Here is a 17,372-nt window from a genome sequence, read left to right on the forward strand (position 1 = left end):
GCACTCTCTCAGTAAATAACTGTGCTGTTGTCATGAAAAGTGATGTGATATCATCAACATTATAGTGATGGCATTTGTTTATTTTACGCCTAGTAATAAAATTTTTTTTCCACAGGAATATTTTGACCATGTAAGTAGATGTTGTAAGAAGGAGATCGAGACTTTAGTGCGTAAGTATCGTGCTACTGGTCCTCTACTCACCAAAATGGAGGGTCTCGTTGTTCATACCAACACTGGACGGTCACCCAAACTTCATACTTATTACACGTACTGGGAAAACTTGGTATTTCAAGGTCTCACTCGGGTAAGGAATGTATAAGGACTCGAGTTTTAACATGAGGTCACTCATGATATACAAGGACTTGACTTTAACATTGGATTATTCATGAGTGGAGTATAAAAGGACGTGAGTTTTGAGATGAAATAATTAGTCTTTAGTTTAACTTTTTTTAGATGGTTACTCGCAATTTACGATTGTTTTACTCTAAACTTCAATCGAAACAACCGTTATTTCAAGTGGAAACAATCTTGTCAGCACCTGAGATTGTTCTTAACCCATCGGCTGGAGAAATTTTTAAAATAACCTTACAAACCGTTCGAGATTGCGTGGAAAGGTAAAGTTAACGTTCTAAGTGTATGTAGAAAATTATGTATGGATATCCTTCTCTTTTATATTGAAAGTTGAATTTTGTTCTCGGAAGTTGCATCACTTCATTTGTTGTGTTTGTAAGTGCATGTTAATGTTAGTACGAGAAAATGTAGGACAAATGTTGAAGAATGTCTTAGTTGTTCTACATTGTGTATTGTTTTTTTATTTACACCAGTACGAAGATGTTTGTTCGCTGGATGCACGGCACTTGTGTCGAAACCCCACCTCAGCAGACTGAGGGTCAAGATGAGCCCGTGATTATTAGTTTTTTCACGGACATCTCTCACAATCCAGTTGTTATTGAGCTTGTGCAAAATATTTCGAAGAGCGTCCAGAACACACTGGGATCACTTAACAAATTCCTCAGTCGATGGAAACGCTATCGAGTGTTATGGAAACTTGACAAGGTATACAAGTATAGTCCGTACAGTAATCCCATCGTAAATACCCTGAAGTTAGATGTACTCTTTTTTTCTTAGGAAATACATGTGGTTTGTCTAACCATCTTAAAATAATCATTTTACATTTGCTATGCTTACACAATGCTTCATGTTTTAGTCGACCATGGTTGAGAAATTTGCTGCGAAAAATCCATCGTGTATTGCGTATGATGATAAACTGCAGTTTTATTCAAATCTAGCCAATGAGGTGAGTTTTATTCAAATCTAACCAATGAGGTGAGTTTTATTCAAATCTAGCCAATGAGGTGAGTTTTTTAGTTGAGCTTCAGGTGTTCAAAGGTAATATTTTAATATCTTTCAAAACTAGTTGCTTGTAGCTCAAAGTATTTAAAAGTTTCATATTTAGTATACTTTGTTTCATCACGCAAGCCATGAGGAATCACAGAAAAAGAATATTGTTTCGTAAACCGAAATTTTAAATTAAACGTTGTTTGTTTTACGTATGCTTAGGTTTCTTCAAAATGTCATGTCGGTTGATGTAAAATGAATTTATTATTTCTTTCTTTGACCTTAAACAACTGAATGGAAATTTCCTTCGAATCTTCACTGACGTTCACAGTTGGAGCACATGAGCAGAACGTTTGTTTCTTCATATTATCGTATTCTTGTAGGTTGTCAACCAGCCTATGACAAAGGATATTGATTTTGTGCGCCTGCAGTTGGAACCGCTTGCGGTAACTGTGCAGGCAAATGCCCGTGCGTGGGTAAAGGAACTTGGACGACAACTTAATGAGGCTGCAAAGCAAGATCTGATGTCATTGAAAACAGAAATGGAGGTTTGGGCACTAGTTTACTGTGTTAGCTAGGTGCTGAAAGCTTACGGCTAAATAGGAAGTCCGTCCACTGACTCACACAAAACTGGTCGTTTATTGTATTGTTATACAAAATGTATTTTAACCATGTAGAATTTGTCGAATGATTTGAAGCGTGTTCCTGATACTTTAGAAGATTTAAAATTTGTATTGAGAGTGATTGCTAGCATCCGGGATATGTCATTGGATGTTGAACTAAGAATCAAAGATATCCTTGAACGATATAGAACATTGTTGGTTTATGAAATTGAGGTACATATGTATGTATGTATTGTTGATTTAGGAAACTAGTGTACATAACAAATACACCAAAGGATACATATGTTCATAGATTGATGAATGTTGTATTTGTTATTTTATTGTGGATTTTTATCTTTATGTTCTCTTAGGTTCCTGAAGTTGAACTGGAACTTTCAAAGTCAATTGCGCAGATGTGGGATGATCTTTTTATGCAATCAAAGTGGGTAGACGCAAGCTTGGTGTCTGTCAAAGTCAAATTTACTGAGGTAACTTTCATCAAAAATTAAACCTTGTTTGTTGGTAAATGGTAGTAACAAATATTGGTTAGATGCTCTCTGGTTCTGTTATGCCTATGCAAGTTTTGTAATATTTCAAATTCGTAAACTGTGTCGTGTAATACCATAAGTTCAACTTCATTGGATAGTTTTTCACTACTTCGTGGTTAGTTGTAAGTTATTTAGCAGAGTTGATTGTGTAGTAGAGCGCTGCCATGCCTGAAACGTCGTGGTTGCCTAGTTGTAGTGTGCTGCCATACCTTAAACGTCGTGGTTGCCTGGTTGTAGTGTGCTGCCTTGCCTGAAACGTCGGGGTTGCCTGGTTGTAGTGTGCTGCCATGCCTGAAACTTCGTGGTTGCCTGGTTGTAGTGTGCTGCCATACCTTGAACTTCGTGGTTGCCTGGTTGTAGTGTGCTGCCATACCTTGAACTTTGTGGTTGCCTGGTTGTAGTGTGCTGCCATACCTTAAACTTTGTGGTTGCCTGGTTGTAGTGTGCTGCCATACCTTGAACTTCGTGGTTGCCTGGTTGTAGTGTGCTGCCATACCTTGAACTTCGTGGTTGCCTGGTTGTAGTGTGCTGCCATACCTTAAACTTTGTGGTTGCCTGGTTGTAGTGTGCTGCCATACCTTGAACTTCGTGGTTGCCTGGTTGTAGTGTGCTGCCATACCTTAAACTTTGTGGTTGCCTGGTTGTAGTGTGCTGCCATACCTTGAACTTCGTGGTTGCCTGGTTGTAGTGTGCTGCCATACCTTGAACTTCGTGGTTGCCTGGTTGTAGTGTGCTGCCATACCTTGAAACTTCGTGGTTGCCTGGTTGTAGTGTGCTGCCATACCTTGAACTTCGTGGTTGCCTGGTTGTAGTGTGCTGCCATACCTTGAACTTTGTGGTTGCCTGGTTGTAGTGTGCTGCCATACCTTAAACTTCGTGGTTGCCTGGTTGTAGTGTGCTGCCATACCTTGAACTTCGTGGTTGCCTGGTTGTAGTGTGCTGCCATACCTTGAACTTTGTGGTTGCCTGGTTGTAGTGTGCTGCCATACCTTAAACTTCGTGGTTGCCTGGTTGTAGTGGGCTGCCATAGATTGAACTTCCAATCCGTTGATTGTTGGCCTATAGGAAAACTGAGTGAAAATTTATTGAAATTTTTAGTTTCATTTTACATTTTTATATTGAATTTTAGATTACACAAGACCAAGTTTCAGTGTTCTCTACTGACATTGCGAAATTAGAAGAGAAGTTTATTGAATTTGGTCCTAGTTCTGTTGGTGCTGATTTGGATAAAGGTAGGGAAATGTTAAAGCTGAATAGAATTATTATAACTCGTTTACAAGAATAGATTTCGAAGAAAAATTTTTTGTAGAGATCATCTCCAAAGTTGCAGTAAATAGTATAGAAAAGCGTACTTTTGGATCATTTTAATAATCTTGAACTTGTCTCAATTACAGCGTATCAATGAAGACAGTTGTCATTATGTATGCTGTTTGCATTATTTATATTGAATTTGTTGATACCCTAGGAGTTGAGTTATTAAAAGATTTTAAAGAAGAATTCATGAAATTTGAGAATGAACGACAGGAACTTGCTAATGCAGAGAAATTGTTTGGTATTCCTGTAACATCCTATCCTGCCATGATGAAGATGGAACAAGAGTTGAATGGATTGGAACAAGTATTTTCGATATACGAACGTCAAAAGGTACGGATGAACTCAATAAGGCTCGTATTTGAACCTTGCTTCCAGATCCTTTCGTTTGCTTGGAACAATATTTTTATTTTCATTAATGGAGCTTAGGATTTTGTAGTTTGCGATACATAGAGAGACAAGTTAGTTACGTCGACGATAATCCTAACATTAACATTCATTACTACTGACGCATCTTTTTCATAATTGGTTCGTAATTCTGCAATGATGATTGCATTCATTGTAAAATTTTAAACTTGGATTGCATGGATTAGAATTTTGTTTAACGAAAGTGTCATTTTATAAGACTTGGACACGAAGCGAAGGAACTTTGACGGTATCTTTCAACGTTAAACGATTTTCTTTTATTTTTGATTTTTCTAAGGTGAAACTGCATAGTCCAAAACTTTTTATGTAAAGCTCACTTTACAAACATTTGTTGTATGTTAAAGTTTGTTTTCGTTTTCTATTTACCGTGATCCTTTCAATTTGAAAGACGTTATGAAAAATTGGTTTGTTTCATGGAGTTCTAAGTCTGCTTTAAACTGTAATATTACGATGGCGAAACTGCACGCTTAATGTTTTCATTTTCATTTTTTCTCAGGCTGCAAGAGATGAATGGTCCAACACATTATGGGCTAACCTAGATGTAAACGTCTTGTCTGGTGGCATTGATGCTTTTACAAAAGAATTAAAGAGACTACCTCGACAAGTCAAGGCATTGCCCGTATGTCAAATTTTGGAGGAGAAAATGAAGGAATTCAAAGATTCAATTCCTCTCTTTTCCGATTTAAAGAATGAAGCGCTCAGAGAAAGGTGACTGACCATGAATGGATAGATGATGTAGTTTTTCTGTTGTCTTTTAGGTCTTGTTTATTCTTGCTGCATATTGACGTAAACCGTGACAGTGATACGGGCAAGTTTTTCATTTTGTTCTATTTATTTTGCAGACATTGGAAGAAATTAATGGAATTGACTGGGATGAAGTTTGACTTAAATCCGGAAACGTTCACGCTGCAAAATATGTTTGCAATGGAATTGCATCGTTTTAGTGAAGTCATTGCAGATATAACTAGTAGTGCCACGAAAGAATTGAGTATTGAGAAAGGTACGTTAAATTTTACGACGAAGGCTTTAAATAATGAATGCTTTATTTACAAGATCATTGCAGAGTCAAGATAGCATAAGCTTGCTAGTTCAAATTAATGGGATTTTTTTGAGCTAGTAATTTCTATTGATTGATACTGGGAAAGTTTAATGGTATAAAATTCACGAACATTTTCATAATTCATCTCTCATAACGCGTCATGGATTTATGGTTAATTTTGTAGAAATGTCAGCATTGTATATCGTCATCTGTGCTTATATTTTTGCGTATATGCAATGAATGCAATCTTGGGTACAAAGTGTAGCTTATTTTCCCAATAAACAAAATGGTTTTTTGCTGTTAATTGTTCATTAGGCATGAACGAGGTGTCTGACACTTGGGGTAACATGAAGTTTACTGTATTGAAGTACATGAAAGGCACCCAGGAGCGTGGCTTCATCATCGGTGCTGTCGATGAAATCTTACAAATCCTTGATGATAATGCGATGAATCTCCAAAGCATGTCAGCATCGCGTTTTGTGGGACCTTTCTTGGAGTCTGTGAACAAGTGGGAGAAAAACCTATCTCATATCGGAGAAGTTGTTGAAGTAGGGACACCATTATTTATTGCTTCTGAATCCGGTGACATTTCTTTTTATTTGAGAAATACGTATCCTCGCATTTTGAATGTTTGTCCTTTGCACTTTAAAAGATGAAATAGCTGAATACTTTTTCACTAGAAGATTGTGAATGCTTCATTTTCAAGGAATTCAAAAATGAAGTTGTGATTTCTAAACTTTAATATTTTAATATTTTAAGTTTTATTGTCATTTCATCAAGGTTTGGATGGTCGTCCAACGGAAGTGGATGTATTTGGAAAGCATTTTCATTGGTGGAGATATTCGTTCCCAGTTACCGGAAGAAGCCAAAAAGTTTGATGGAATTGATAAGACGTTCAAAAAGGTTCAATACTTCGTCGTAATTGATGTTGTTTATCCTCTCTAAGGATTTGTATTTTGTCAATTTGTTTACTTCACGTAGATCATGACAGACACTGCAAAGAACTCAAAAGTTCTCGACTCTTGTCATGCGGCTGGAAGACTGGAAACGATGCAGAACTTGGTCAATGGTCTGGAAAAATGTCAAAAAAGTTTGAATGATTATCTTGACTCGAAACGTAATGCTTTCCCCAGGTTTTTCTTTATATCTGATGACGAGCTTTTGTCCATTCTTGGAAGCCATGATCCAACTTGCGTTCAAGAGCATATGATTAAGGTGAATAGGTGATAAAAAATGTATTTTTTGCTCATCACATTGCTCTTGATGTAACTCTTGATTTTCAATATCACGATGCGATATAACAAACATCACTTTTTTTCTCTTTTAGATGTTTGATAACATTTCCAGTTTGCGTTTTCAAGAGGGTTCATCTCATGAAACTGTGGCAACGGCAATGATTTCAAGTGAAGGAGAAACAATGGAGTTTAGACAAGCCATTGTTACTGAAGGAAGAGTCGAGGATTGGATGACAAATGTCCTGAACGAGATGAGACGAACCAATCGACTTATCACGAAAGAAGCCATTTATAAATACTGTGATAACATGGAGAGGTGTGTGAGTGTGGGATTTGTTTATTTTGATTTTCTGGTTGGTTTTGAACTTATTTCGTCATCGAGCTCTTATAAACACTAGTTTTGTCTTTCTGTTAAGTATTGTACTTTTGATATGATCTAATGTTATAACTTTCTGTCTTCGTTAGGAGCAATCTAATGCTGAAAGCTAAATTTTTGTGTTTCTCTAGCTAGTTTTCTTCTTTCTAAACGATGTCTTAGAAAGTTATTATCTGTACGATTGATCTTAGAAACTTCGTTTTGTAAAGTTGAATTTCGCTGAAACAGGTTAAATGTTGTGTTTTTTTGTTTTTATATATACATAACTGTTTTTCTGTTTGCTCATTAGGGTCGACTGGATGTTATGTTATGAAGGTATGGTAGTTTTGGCTGGAAACCAAGTTTGGTGGACATGGGAGGTCGAAGATGTGTTTCAGAAAGTAAAAAAGGGAGACAAAAAGGGGATGAAAAACTACGCTAGAAAAATGCACAAACAAATCGATGAACTTGTCGTGAAAGTTAGTAAGAGAAATTTTGATCGTTTTTCGCAAATATACGATAGATATTATTATTAAATTTTAAATATCGACTCAAGTATGTTATGCGTATTTCGGAGAACATTCTAATATTTAGTGTTGTCAATTTTCGTTTAATTTTAGGTTCGTTCAAACTTAACAAAAAACGATCGAAAGAAATTCAACACTGTATTAATTATTGAAGTACATGCCCGTGATATTATTGATCGATTCGTCAGAGATAGGTATAATTTGAAGTACATGCCCGTGATATTATTGATCGATTCGTCAGAGATAGGTATAATTTGAAGTACATGCCCGTGATATTATTGATCGATTCGTCAGAGATAGGTATAATTTGAAGTACATGCCCGTGATATTATTGATCGATTCGTCAGAGATAGGTATAATTTGAAGTTATCATTTCATAACGCTTTGGGAGGGATGTTTATAGAGAAAGCGTTATGTTGGGGACAGTGTATACGACTCAACGTAAAGTTAGAGGAAGGGTGAAGAGAAGTGAGACTGCATGGAACATTTGGAGTTTACTATGTACAAAATCTGTGAAGTAAGGCATAGAGATTAGAGAACTAGTTGTACTATATGAAATAATTGGGAAGGAAACATGTGTTGTACATTTGGCGTAGGAAATGGAAAACAAAGAAAATATACGTAGTACGAACAATTTATAAAATATATGGATGATGTTGGAGATTTTCTAGCAATATATGACAAAGTATCTGTGAAATATTGGTAAAAAATTCCTTTGTCTTTAGTTTATATGTCACCGTAGAGGTTAAATGTACTTACATCTCTGCTTTGACGTTTTCAGTATCATGGATACACGTGAGTTTGAGTGGGAAAGCCAATTACGTTTTTACTGGGACCAACTTCCTGACAACCTGACAGTCAGACAATGCTCAGGAGAGTTTGGTTATGGTTATGAGTACATGGGACTCAATGGTCGTCTTGTGATTACTCCTCTTACAGACAGAATATATCTCACTATAACACAGGTATGGAGCCTGAACATACGTAACTCCCGCTAATCTCTATACCATTTTTAGTTTGTATCTTTTCTGATTGTGAACGTGAATTCTACACCCATATCAACTATGTTGTCAACATTAGTAATATATTTACGTACTGATTGTTGAACAGGCTCTTTCGATGTACTTGGGAGGGGCTCCTGCAGGACCTGCCGGTACTGGTAAAACAGAAACAACGAAAGATCTCGCCAAGGCTCTAGGCTTGCTTTGTGTCGTTACGAACTGTGGGGAAGGCATGGATTATAAGGTATAACCGTTGGAAAAATAGTACACTGCTTATAGTATTTCTGACCGTTAGATTATATCACAAACGTACAAAATAATATTTGTAATAAACGCTTAATTACATAGCTACTTTTTCTACTTTGTTTAACTGTTAGGTAAACGTCGACACATCAGCTGAACCTCAATATTTGTTTGTAAAATGAACCATATGTAAACAAATCTATGTATTGTCGCATCGAATGTTTTGATTGTATTTTCATACAATGTATATCTTGTGTTTCAGTCAATTGGCAAGATCTTTTCTGGTCTCGCTCAATGTGGGGCTTGGGGATGTTTTGATGAGTTCAACCGTATTGACGTCTCTGTCTTATCAGTCATTTCAACTCAGATTAAAACCTTGCAGAATGCTTTAATACACAATTTAAAAAAGATCCAGGTATTGGTTTGCTGTCTGTATCTTTATTACTTATGATGTCATTTGAAATAATGCCTGTTTGTACTTATGTTTTTGTAAGTGCGAAATTTTTACAAAACATCATGGTAGTAACGGTTTAGTACCACCTTACTTAACATCTGATATGTTTCTCTAATGGTTTCACAGTATAAATTAAATTCTTATCATATTTTAAATCGTTAATATATTTTCTGTTGCCTCCAGTTTGAAGGAACAGAGATCACGATGGATTCTCGTATGGGTATATTTATAACTATGAACCCAGGATACGCCGGTCGTACTGAGCTACCAGAGAGTGTCAAAGCTTTGTTTAGACCAGTTGTGTGTATTGTACCTGATCTGCAACAGATTTGTGAAATTATGTTGTTCTCTGAAGGTTTCCTATTGGCTAAGGTAGGATTTTAACAGCCCGTGTCTCTCGTTTGATGAAGGTGCTGCTGCGCATGCGTACTCTTATAGATTTTATATTTTAAATGGTTTAATTCTTAGCAAGAGACAGTATTGCGGTGAATGCCGTGGTGACTCACTTTGTATTCAATATTTGAAAACAGTTTTTCTGATCATTTTTTTTCACATTTCTGATTAGGTTTTGGCGAAGAAAATGACAGTTCTGTACAAACTGGCTGCTGGTCAGTTATCAAAACAGTCTCATTACGACTTCGGTTTACGGGCTTTGAAATCCGTCTTGGTCATGGCCGGTGAATTGAAGAGAGGTTCTCCCAATCTTCATGAGGTATCTTTATTAGAATTTGGTCAAACTTGAGTTTTGGGAGGTAAAATTGATAAAGTATGTATAGACATGAGAATTTATGCAATAAAATTCCAGTATGAGATCACTCCTGAGTAATGAACTAGATTTTAGTAAATAAAAATTAAATTTTCAGTGTACATATGTAAGGACTAAAGGCTCATCCTCAGATCACTTTATGAATGCATTATGATAAAGCAATGTATTCATGAAATCCTGCTATACATTAAATAGAAACTTTTAGTGATGTGTCCTCCTTTATTTTTTTCTTATTTATGTATTTATGACCATCTTTCCTGACTAGGATGTCGTTCTCATGAGAGCTTTACGTGATATGAATTTACCCAAGTTTGTTTTCGAAGACGTGCCGCTCTTCCTTGGTCTGATTGCTGACTTGTTCCCAGGTCTCGATTGTCCACGAGTAAGATATCCCAACTTTAACGACGCTGTTGAAGCTGTCTTGGTTGACAATAAATACGTTCTTCTGCCTCATCAGGTATCCATCAAAACAATGTCATTGGTGATTCCTTATATTTAACTAAGCCCTCACGGCATTGATTATTTTCAAGTCTCGTGTGTAGTATCTCAAATACGCAGTAACATAGAGTTTTTTGTTTTGACTTGGAAATTTCTATCAGCAATCAATTGCTTAACATATTTACAAGATTATTATAATTTCTACAATGGTTTTTCTTCGTTTAGGCTGACAAGGTTGTTCAAATGTACGAGACAATGTTAACTCGACACACGACAATGATCGTGGGACCAACTGGTGGAGGTAAAAGTGTCGTGATCAACACGTTGGCTCAAGCACAAACGAGGTTTAATTTCTATCTTCCAACTTACGTTTCTTTCCTTTTTGTTGTATGTTTGAGTTGTTGATTTTCATGATTGATTATTAGTGTTTAAAACAAATTTTGACCTTACCTTTTACTTTTAAAACAAAGACATAGTTGTTGTGGTAACAAAGTTAAATATCGCTCTTTTAAGAAATGCTCAATTTTTGTTCACCGTGACAATTACGCTATTCAGAGCATCACCTAAGATGTCTCATGTCTATTTCCATTGATCTTTTTAAGACTTGGTATTCCTACTAAGCTTTACACACTTAACGCTAAAGCTTGCTCCGTTATTGAGTTGTATGGTACACTTGATCCGGTGACACGCGACTGGACTGACGGTTTACTATCTTGTATATTCCGCGACATCAATCGTCCCACGGAGAAAAATGAACGCAAGTACATTGTGTTTGATGGAGATGTTGATGCATTATGGGTGGAAAATATGAACTCAGTTATGGATGATAATAAACTGCTCACTTTGGCCAATGGCGAACGAATACGATTACAAAAACATTGTGCGCTGCTCTTTGAGGTGAATGTTACTTTTGTCACTGGTATGTTTTAACTGGAATGTTGTACTTCATTAGGCTGTGTTGTACTTCTTTAGGCTTCTTTAGGCCAAGTGTTTAAGCTATTGAAGAAGACTTACATTGAATGAATAGTGTCTGTATGAGCTAAAACCCTATGTTACCTAACTTTTCCGTCACTTTCTACGTGTATTTTTTTCTTTTCGTAGGTTGCCGATTTGCGGTACGCTTCACCAGCGACGGTTTCACGCTGTGGTATGGTCTACGTGGACCCTAAGAATCTTGGTTATTTACCTTACTGGACCAAATGGTGCGAGGCAAGAGCAAACAAAAATGAACAGGTTGAACTCAATGAATTGTTTGAAAAATATGTTGCATCGAGCATTGATCTTATTCTGGACGGTGTGATGGATGGAAAACAGGGAAAGAAGTTAAAGAGCATCATACCAATGACCAACTTGAATATGGTAACTTAAATAGAAAAAAGAATTGTTGTTTATTTAAAATGCCTAATGACCTTTGTGTTGAATTCTGACATGGTTATACGCACATAATAAACACGTGGCTTACGTGAGATTTGAAAGATAATTATTCCTATGGAACCATTATTAAACTAAAACTGAGAAGTTCTTTTTAACTGCCTATTTAACAATTTTTAAGGCATTATTTATAAATAAGCTCACAATAATTTGATAAAAAGAAGAATTATAAGTGGAGATGTGTACAAGTATTTAAAAATTCACTGGCGAATTCTTGAGTTGCTGCATCTCTGTTGAGTTTTATACTTGCACTAAGCTACGATATTTTACCCTCATTAGGTCACTCAACTTTCGAAGATGCTCGACGCCCTTTTACCGACAGAAAGTGGATGTACCGTTAGCGCTGAGATATTGGAAGGTCTCTTTATAACTTCAATTATTTGGTCTCTGGGTGCGGGTCTTCTTGAAGATGATCGCGTTGTATTCGACGGCTATATCAAACGGCTCTCTGGTCTTCCCCAGAACCCCACCGAAGGAAGTGTTGTTGGACCAGGTGAACTGCCCACCGCTTATTCCACTCTTTACGAGTACTACTTTGATTCAAAAGCAGAAAAGTGGATAGCATGGCATGATATCGTCCCACAATACAATCACGATCGTTCGGTCAAGTTCAGTGAGATATTAGTACCTACTCTCGACACGGTCCGTACCACGTGGCTTCTCTCTCTAATGGTTAATATCAAGAGACCAGTCGTACTGGTCGGGGAAACTGGGACTTCAAAAACAGCAACAACGGCAAATTTTCTACGTAATTTGGACAACGATACGACGGTATGTATGAGAATAATGAAAATGTTGTGATTAAAGAGTAAAGTGCAAAAACTGATCAAATCAATGTTATCGATCTCTTTATACTTATGTCATAGCGAGGATGGTACATAAGAAATCAAGTTACTTGTTCTCCCTATACTTATATAGTTTACTATTAGTCATTGACTTGATGAGAATCCTATAGGCCTGTGCTATTGCTTGTAAACGTGAATAAAGTTCCTTATACTTCAAGCAAAATCCTTTCTCATTTGTAGCTTTTGTTAAATATAAACTTCTCATCACGAACCACGTCAATGGACGTTCAACGTAATCTAGAAGCAAATGTTGAGAAGCGAACAAAAGATACATATGGGCCACCGATGGGCAAGAGACTACTGGTGTTTATGGATGATATGAATATGCCACAGGTCAGCTCATTTCTGATCTATATTGTAAATTAAGTTACAATGCTTCATAGTTCATGTTTTGTATGAATCATTTGAAGAATCTTTATTCCCTCCCCCTCCCCCCCGACACGGATGTTGATTATAAAGTGCGTATCCCTTTGTTTTGTTTATGTAGGTAGACGAGTACGGAACGCAACAGCCAATTGCTTTGCTAAAATTACTATTGGAACGAGGTGGTATGTACGACAGAGGAAAAGAACTTAATCTTAAACACTACAGAGATATTGGTTTTATTGCTGCTATGGGAAAGGTACGTATGCTGCATGACATAACTTGAGCATTGATTTTTACAGGGTGGGGGAGAGAAGTACACGAATCTGCCCTTTTCCAAAGAGTAATATTTTTACTAAAAGCTGGACAGACAAGTATTTTTCACGGTCGAGGAAATTGTTTTGCTTTCATGCTGTTATAGATGACTTCCTAAATTTATTGCCAGTTTGCTTGTAACATTCCAAATTGTATTTAGGTACTTTTCTTACATGAAGTATGGTCTTTCTCTTTAGCCTGGTGGTGGTCGTAACGAAGTTGACCCGAGGTTCATATCGTTATTTAGTGTATTTAACGTCACATTTCCGTCCAAAGAGTCTCTCACGAAGATCTATTCGTCTATCCTCGATGGTCATCTTCAACCTTTTTCTAAGGAGGTTATAGGATTGACTGATGCGATAACCTCGTCAACTTTAGATCTCTATGCAAAAATTGTACAAAATCATCCCCCTACACCGTCTAAGTTCCACTACATCTTCAATCTGCGTGACCTCTCACGTGTGTACCAGGGATTGTGTTTGACAGTGCCTGATCGCTTTGAGAATGCGAGTCAATTCGTCCGTGTTTGGAGAAACGAATGCTTACGGGTGTTTCACGATCGTCTTACAAATGCTGTTGATAAGGCTGCCGTACAGGTTTGGAATTATACATTTATAAAATGCTCATCGCATCACGAAAATATATTCTCACTTTATAAATCTTATTTCTTATTTTATCTTTACATTTTCCCTCGTTTTGAAACAATGTTAGACATTTTACACTGATATCCCTTGTCTCTAAGGTTAAAACTCTAATGTTGTCTAATCATTATCCAAATTACTTTTCAAACCAGCTTTCTCTCTCTCTCTCTCTCTCTCTCTCTCTCTCTCTCTCTCTCTCTCTCTCTCTCTCTCTCTCTCTCTCTCTCTCTCTCTCTCTCTCTCTCTCTCTCCACCAAATATTTATTGTTTTGTCATTCCTTAAGAAATAGAATGATGTCATACTTATGATGTCATACTTATGTTATAGGGTTATATTAACGGTCTCTTGGAGGAGAAATTTTCCTCTCATCTTGATTTTGTGTTACGTGAACCCATCTTATTTGGTGATTATCGAAATTCACTGACAGGCGAGATTCGTGTCTATGAAGACATTGTCGACTATGAAGCATCGAAAGCTGTTTTTGAAGAGGTTAAAATATAAAATTCCTGATGTCCACTGAGAGTTTATCATAGGGATCTTTCATACTGCACATACTAAATAATTTGAATGAAGTAACGGTCTCCAACTTTAACATTACTTCACGTAGAGACAGCCGACTGAACAATATACAACTCACTTTTGAGTACTTTGTGATTTGTGATGAAAACTCTCAACTGAAGTATGTAAGAACTCAAGTTTTAGCATCAGTTTTAACTATTAAACCTTAAAAAGAATTCAAACTTTATAAAGACTTCAATGGGTACATACGCAAATGATTGATTGTAGTCGACCATTACGCGTAATATTTTAATATTTTTTGTTTAGATCCTTGAAGAATACAACGTGGATCACACTGTCATGAATCTTGTTCTATTTGATGATGCCTTGGAGCATCTAACCAGAATTCATCGTGTCATTCGCATGAGTCAAGGCCATGCACTACTAGTTGGCGTTGGAGGCAGTGGTAAACAGAGTCTAACTAGACTGGCGGCGTTTGCTGCTGGTGCTGAAATATTTGAGATAACACTTAGTCGCGGTTATGATGAGTCAAACTTCCGTGATGACCTTAAAGTCTTGTATCAGAGACTGGGCATTGAAAATAAACAAATTGTCTTTCTCTTTACCGATGGACATGTAGCACAAGAAGGTATGCATAAAAATGTATTTACTATGATATTTTCACGACCATAATTTGAATAAATAGTCGCTTGGACAGCTTTGCTTTTGTGATTGAAATATTTGTGATAGCATGAAATCCCTGTGTTGATCATCATAGGTTTTCTTGAATTAATCAACAATATGTTGACCTCTGGAATGGTTCCTGCCCTGTTTCCTGACGATGAAAAAGAGGCCATTATCGGGCAGGTATAATCACTTACGTCTATTTTTTATACATTTGTTTGTTGTGCTTTGTATGAGGATAGCGTTATCCACGCACCATACTTTAAAACTTTAGAAAGATACGGGGGTTTTTTTTGATAAGACAAACCGTCCTAACTTTACAGAAATTAGGTATACCAACTTGCTTCTTTCTCCACACAGATTCGTGATGAAGCAGGCCAGCACGATGTTCCGCCATCACGAGAATCCATTTGGCAATACTTCATGTCAAAATGTGCTAAAAATCTTCATATCGTGCTAGCAATGTCCCCCGTTGGTGAAACATTACGTACGCGATGTAGAAACTTTCCGGGACTTGTTAATAACGCTAGCATTGATTGGTTCATGCCGTGGCCAAAACAGGCCTTGTGTGCTGTCGCCTCAGTCTTCTTAGGGGAACAGGTAGGAAGTTGTGTCAGTGGTGTGTGTTGGAATTAAACAAATACTCAAGCCATTGTCAGTCGTTACATAGTTTTTTATTTATGAAAAAGTTGGTGATCAAAAACTCTGTAAATTTTGTAAACGAAATGGTCTAACATATACAAGTTTTAATTTTTTAGTGCAGTGTATTCAACGTTATTTTTCATCGTTCACTCTTTCTCCTTTAGAATGACAAAATTCCCAAGGAGTATCGTGATTGCGTCGTTGATCACGTGGTGTTTGTTCAGGAGACTGTTGTCAATTACAGCAAAGAGTTTCTTTTGAAGTTACGACGAGTGAATTACGTCACTCCAAAAAATTATCTCGACTTTATTAATACTTATAACAAACTTCTCGAAGAAAAGGATAAATATGTACTAGAACAGGTAAAGCACATCAGTTTATTAATTATTACATATTGGTGAATCATGCTTTCCTTTTCACGTATTCACAGCAGCAAACAATGCATTATGTCTAATAGCACGTCATTGCTAACGAAAGCATTTTTTTCTAATCTGCACGAAAAACTCTACGATTTACATCAACAAACATGCAACGATACTCCCTGGTTCAAACCATTTATTTTGTGACGGTATTTGTATGCAAGACTTATAACTTGCAAAATGCTTTTTAACTACATTTTTATCTTTGTTGCTTTAACATTGTGTGTTTACTTCTGTGACAAATAAAGTAGATTTTAAAGTGAACGAGGACTTTACAACCTATAATCATGGCAGTATTCATAGTCAAAAAGCGTCCATCTTAAATTAGTAATAACAACCGTTTTTTACCCTTATCGCTGATCCACTTTTCTGCATCCCGTTCTCATTAACCCTACTAATGTAGCACACATCACACTCATATAGACCCCAAATTACATAGATAGCATGCCAGTTGACAATGTCTAGTTGTAATTGATCTTCTTCTTGTTATTAGTGCCATCGTTTGGATGGAGGGCTAAGCAAACTATTGGTAGCCAGTGATCAGTTAGTTGAACTTAACGAGAAGTTGGCAATACAAAAGGTTGCTGTGACAGAGAAGAGCGAGGCCTGTGAACGACTTCTGGCTGTGATCTCCGAGAACACAGAGAAGGCCATCGAAAAGAAACAAATGGCTGAAGCAAAGAAGGAAGAAATAGCTGAACAGAACAAACTTATTGTAGTTGAGAAGGTGGGATAATTTACTTATTGATATTGTCTTTGCGTAGAGTTATCTGGGTTTTGTCTCGTACCTTCAAAAAAGCGCTTTGTTGACGGGTAAATATGATGATAGCTATAAGTACTCATAATTTATCGTTTCTGTACTACAATGTACCTCACTTGAAAATAATAACAATTTTAGAGAGAACATAATCTGAACTAATCTTTTCTGCCTTACAGAAAGAAGCTGAAGATGCTTTGGCTGAAGCTTTGCCAGCTCTAGAGGAAGCTAAATTGGCTTTACAGGATTTGGATAAATCTGATGTTACCGAAATCAGGTACAGTTGAAGATTTATCTTTTTTTTTCAAACCAATTCACACAAATTAGTGTGGTTTTCTTTCTTATTTTCAAAGATCATTTGCAAAGCCACCACAAGCTGTGCAAGATATTTCAGAATGCATCGTTGTCATGCGAGGCTACAAGGATATTTCGTGGAAAACAGCCAAAGGAATGATGGCAGAAGGCAACTTTTTGAAAACTTTGCAGGTACGCG

The 17,372-nt window shown here is 36.7% G+C and overlaps 1 protein-coding gene across 1 annotated transcript in view; it reads left to right on the plus strand.

Annotated features, from left to right (window-relative positions):
* The window catches only part of LOC124434027 (dynein axonemal heavy chain 10-like), a 34,007-nt gene that overhangs the window by 5,793 nt on the left and 10,842 nt on the right, over nt 1-17,372 (plus strand). The window contains 38 exon segments of the mRNA XM_046983883.1: nt 116-304; nt 454-614; nt 825-1,056; nt 1,208-1,297; nt 1,722-1,886; nt 2,016-2,174; nt 2,312-2,428; nt 3,618-3,720; nt 3,954-4,132; nt 4,722-4,933; nt 5,068-5,225; nt 5,580-5,812; nt 6,045-6,167; nt 6,246-6,479; nt 6,592-6,815; nt 7,165-7,333; nt 7,475-7,575; nt 8,163-8,346; nt 8,492-8,626; nt 8,888-9,040; nt 9,263-9,451; nt 9,645-9,791; nt 10,111-10,302; nt 10,509-10,627; nt 10,886-11,180; nt 11,385-11,642; nt 11,994-12,485; nt 12,740-12,892; nt 13,047-13,181; nt 13,435-13,833; nt 14,207-14,368; nt 14,705-15,026; nt 15,156-15,244; nt 15,422-15,661; nt 15,868-16,065; nt 16,616-16,849; nt 17,059-17,156; nt 17,233-17,365. Of these exon segments, the coding sequence (XP_046839839.1) occupies nt 116-304; nt 454-614; nt 825-1,056; nt 1,208-1,297; nt 1,722-1,886; nt 2,016-2,174; nt 2,312-2,428; nt 3,618-3,720; nt 3,954-4,132; nt 4,722-4,933; nt 5,068-5,225; nt 5,580-5,812; nt 6,045-6,167; nt 6,246-6,479; nt 6,592-6,815; nt 7,165-7,333; nt 7,475-7,575; nt 8,163-8,346; nt 8,492-8,626; nt 8,888-9,040; nt 9,263-9,451; nt 9,645-9,791; nt 10,111-10,302; nt 10,509-10,627; nt 10,886-11,180; nt 11,385-11,642; nt 11,994-12,485; nt 12,740-12,892; nt 13,047-13,181; nt 13,435-13,833; nt 14,207-14,368; nt 14,705-15,026; nt 15,156-15,244; nt 15,422-15,661; nt 15,868-16,065; nt 16,616-16,849; nt 17,059-17,156; nt 17,233-17,365 (7,176 nt within the window).

This window comes from Xenia sp. Carnegie-2017, unplaced genomic scaffold (genome assembly GCF_021976095.1).
Source record: "Xenia sp. Carnegie-2017 unplaced genomic scaffold, XeniaSp_v1 HiC_scaffold_14, whole genome shotgun sequence".
In the NCBI taxonomy this organism is placed as follows: domain Eukaryota; kingdom Metazoa; phylum Cnidaria; class Anthozoa; order Malacalcyonacea; family Xeniidae; genus Xenia; species Xenia sp. Carnegie-2017.